The sequence below is a fragment of the Colletotrichum chrysophilum genome (genome assembly GCF_026319265.1).
Source record: "Colletotrichum chrysophilum strain AFK26 chromosome Unknown scaffold_53, whole genome shotgun sequence".
Taxonomy (NCBI): domain Eukaryota; kingdom Fungi; phylum Ascomycota; class Sordariomycetes; order Glomerellales; family Glomerellaceae; genus Colletotrichum; species Colletotrichum chrysophilum.
In genome coordinates, this window is record NW_026517340.1 from 4,476 (window position 1) to 8,490 (window position 4,015).

The 4,015-nt window shown below is 53.8% G+C and overlaps 1 protein-coding gene across 1 annotated transcript; it reads right to left on the bottom strand.

Annotated features, from left to right (window-relative positions):
- Nucleotides 1-383: 383 nt before the first annotated feature.
- On the bottom strand, nucleotides 384-3,716 carry COL26b_006863 (uncharacterized protein; the record flags this gene model as incomplete). Its single annotated transcript, XM_053179674.1, has 7 exons — nucleotides 384-1,630; nucleotides 1,681-1,794; nucleotides 2,023-2,248; nucleotides 2,300-2,739; nucleotides 2,789-3,038; nucleotides 3,093-3,447; nucleotides 3,511-3,716. 7 exons carry the CDS (start codon nucleotides 3,714-3,716, stop codon nucleotides 384-386), a joined length of 2,838 nt encoding a protein of 945 aa, XP_053036320.1.
- Nucleotides 3,717-4,015: the final 299 nt, after the last annotated feature.

A 4,015-nucleotide genomic window follows, 5' to 3' on the forward strand; every position in this document is an offset into this window, starting at 1 on the left:
AAATAATGGGTTATACATTCTGTTGCTCAGCTCCATCTCTACCGAGGCTAGCAAAAGTTGCCGATCGTCGCGATGTCAGTCTTGCACGGTGATGTTCGCATTATTTGCCCGTGGTCGGCTGTGTTCAGCATTGACAAGCGGTCCTCTGGCGCAGTGTCTTCCGTAGGCAGATGGAACGATGTATGACGGCCATGACGAAAATCACCTCTCGTGAGCCCGACAAGTAAAGAATCTATCTAGTACATTGAGTAAACCTAGGCTACCCCTCGCTGACTGTATTATCTCTTAGACACTCCGGCTCCAAATGACTGCGATCAGACACCTGCCGACAGAGAGCCTGCCAAACAGGTAGAACCAACCACATTGACAACCCTTCCTCCAACTTAGCTAATCAAAGCCCCTCGCGGGAGCAATGCCCAGTGTCCACCACAAGAGCACTTCCGCTGCTGCGCCAGGACGAACGTGAAGCCGGGTCTCGAGCCAGAGGCATCTTCCATAATAGCAGCGCACCGTACACAACGCCTCCACTGCGGCGTCTTCGCCTCCTCGAGCTCCTTGGCGCCTCTGACCGGCGGACCGACCAGCTCGACGCGCTTGAACGCGTCGATGTACTGGCCCCGCGCCCTCCTGGCTGACAAAGAGCGGCGGTCGTCGTCAATCTCGAGGAGGTCAAAGTCTGCAAAGAAGAGCTTGGACGGGTCGGTCTGTGCGCGGTAGTTCTTGAGGTCTGTGTTGAAAAACTTGAGAAGGACTTGGAGGAACGATGGGGGTGGAGAGGAGGCTAGAAGCATGTTGAGCTCGCAGTGGAACTGGGCGCCCTTGATCTGTTGCTCGATGGCTTTTGGGTTCCCCTGAGCGCCGGCGGGGTTCTTGTTCGCTAATGCCGCGAGAGACGTCTGATAGGCCGAGCGGATATCGTTATTGAGCACGGTGAGGAGGCGGTCGAACTCTTGTACTTTTATGAGGCTACTTGATGTAACGCGCTGCATCTTTTGGTATGCCTTGTAAAGGACCGTGTGGAGGTTCTTGGATGTCGCGGCGTTGGGGTCGTTGGCGTTTGAAATCGCAGCTCGACGCTCGTAGAACTCGATGGCTCTGTTGGAGAGGATCTCGAGGTGAAGTATGCGGCGGCAAACGGCAGAGAGGAAGCCACGGGTAGAAGAGCAGAGGAGGAGATGGAGCGAAACGTCAGAGCGGGACTGTAGGTAGGCGCTCATCTCTGAGAAACGCTGTGGGGTGAGGAGAGCGAGGAACTGCGGATCGTCCAGAAGGGCGAAAAGAGAATCAGTGAGCCACGAGAGCAGGTCGAGAGACCACTTCGCGCATCCCGAGAGGGCATCAACGACTTCGTGCTCGTCCAAGGGGCTAAGCTTCTCGCGGATGTTGACCGGTGTGTTACTGGCGATTGTGATGAGGATGACGACATTGCGCGCGTTGAGAGCTAGCATCGCAAATTTGCTGCCAAAGGAGCGTGGCTGGAACATTCCCTTGTATCCCAAGTGGTTGAGAATGCTCAGACACATTTGAAGTGAGCTGTTCCGGACGAGACTATCGTGATGAGTGTCTTCAGAGTAATCCACGGGAATCTTGAGCATGCGAACAATCTCGTTCATCCAGTCGAAGGTGAAGCCTGTTCAAGTCAGATGGCTCAGCAGGAGAAAGGAGGAAAGGCACACGCACGCTTCTTGTCTGCATATGGCCTTGCAACGGCTAGGATATCGTCGTAGTTGATACTGTTGAAAGTCGCTGTTGACGCAGCTACTGTCAGGCCCGCCAGCACTGCGGAGTATTGGGCTGTCATACATCAGTCAGGGCTACAATGACAATATCAATTGCTAGATATCATTACCCTCTTGGTTGGAGTTTCCGATATCCCCCAATGGATAGTGCAATCTTGTCCATTTCACTTTCCCGTCGTCCTGTATCTTGACCAGGGAACAGTTGGTTGGGGACAGGGCTGCTTGTAGACCTGTAGGGTTGTGTAAGCCGAGGTTGCAAATAGGAAACAGAGTCTGGGCTCACAAGGGGAATCATCCTGGAAAGTGAAGCCGACTTGGTTGAGAGACATGATGCGCTCCAGGTTCATTTCGTTGTAGATTTCCTGTAATGTGAAGCGGTCGCGGTACTCCACAGAGCCGTCACTAAACGCCAGACAGACGACTCTGCCGTATTGTAGACTATGGACACCGATGATTGCTTTGTTAATTACCACGGGGTCGTATTTCTTGAGGCGAGATGTGGGCTTGGGCTGTGCCAGGATTTAGCATTAGTCACTTTTCGTGCATGGCTCTATGCTTACTGTGGGCGCTGAGCCCGTGCTATTTCTCCGGTTTCCCAGCTGCTCAAAGGCAGGATGCAGACTTTGGGGTTGGTCGTTGATGACCTCCCATTTGTCAATGATGCTCTGTGTTTCTTGGTACGGGGTATTCGGGGTTGGCAGGTAAGTGCGGACAGCGAGGATGACAAGAGGAGCCCATCCCTGGCCAGTCAAATCCATAGTCGATGGCAAGATCTCCAGGTGTGTTAACTGTGTCATGGCGGAGTCAATCGGCGACGTACTTGATCCGCCAGGCGACCAGCTGGAGATGGCGACGTGCTTTTCTTGCATTGTCGGGTTCAGCGGCTGGCTCCCTGGGGGTGGCTTGTTGTCTGATTGTGACTGCGGTAGACCCCAGTGTATGCCCACCCTCACAACTTTCAGTTGCTTGGATGCAGTAGCCAGAACCACCCACAATGAGCCTGCATAAAACGTTAACGACTGCGGTGGTTATGATGCCGAGTTACTCACTCTTGTCGCTGTGAAGGGCGGCATGTGTGATCAAGTCGTCAGATGAGTTGATGCTCTCGAGCTCCAAGGTTGTCTCTTCAATCTTGTTGTTGTTCTGGGCCCAGAACATCTTCAAATCACCGTTTGCTGTGACGCACAGCAAAGCACTCTTTGACTGATTGGGGTGCCAAGGGCCATACGCATGGACGAAAGAGCTCTCGTATCGATACTGATTTCCATCCTTGACGGCTGGTCCATGACACACGTAGTACTGAGCATGAGCAGGACGTTAGCGAGGGAAAAGATGATGCTTCGAACTACTAACCTGCTTGCTTTGAGGGGCCAAGGCAAGCCAGTAACAACCAACGACAGCGTGAAGGTCGTCGCATGGCTCGTGGTCCCATTTCCGAGTGGCAAAGGGTCGGTTTAGGTTGATGGAGTAGGTCAGTATTGAAACCCGCCCTGCTGCGTCGATGACAGCCAGCTCGGGGCTCGCGGTCGACGCCCAAGCAAGATGAACAATAGGGCTCGATGGATTCGTGCTGACGAGTTCAACCTTTGTGGGCTCGCTGAGGCCCCATTCGCCATTGTCGGGGTGAGAACGCAGAAACCTGGTTTCCAGCGACCTGCCATCTGGAGAGACGGAGGCGATGGCGCCAGATCTCGACCAGGCTACTCCCCTAGTATTTCAGTAAGTACAAGGCTCATAGTTGTTACGAACGTGTGTCTAAGAGGGTGCTCACTGGCAACAGCCACGAGTTCGCAGTTCATCTATCCTCTGGCGCAGCTGCTTGGAGGGGGGGCGGGCGGTTTGGAGAGACAGGCCAACGCCAACGCCAACTCCTACGCCAACGCCGACGCCGACCCCGTCACCGAACAGGTCATCGACGTCGAGCTGATCAACTTGCATGGGACCACCGTTCATGGCATTGTCCAGCATAAGAGGCATCTTTGCTTCAGTCATGAGGGCCTTTAGTCCCAATGTTGACGTTTACGAATGCTTGTGCGTATCCAATCCAAAAATCCAACGTCGTCAACCACTAAGATTCGTCTCAGTAAGGCTGTAGGGTTGAGTTCAGGGCGACGACTTTACAAGCCGGCTGGAGGTCATCTTCCGGAGCAGTTGAGTGATAGGAAGTTCACCCTACCAGTTGGACTGGAACCGAAAATGCTGCCCGGAAAGTATGGACAGGCAGGCTGGATGTCGTCGTAGTGTGAGGTGGCTTCGAATTGGATAGGTAAGGTAGG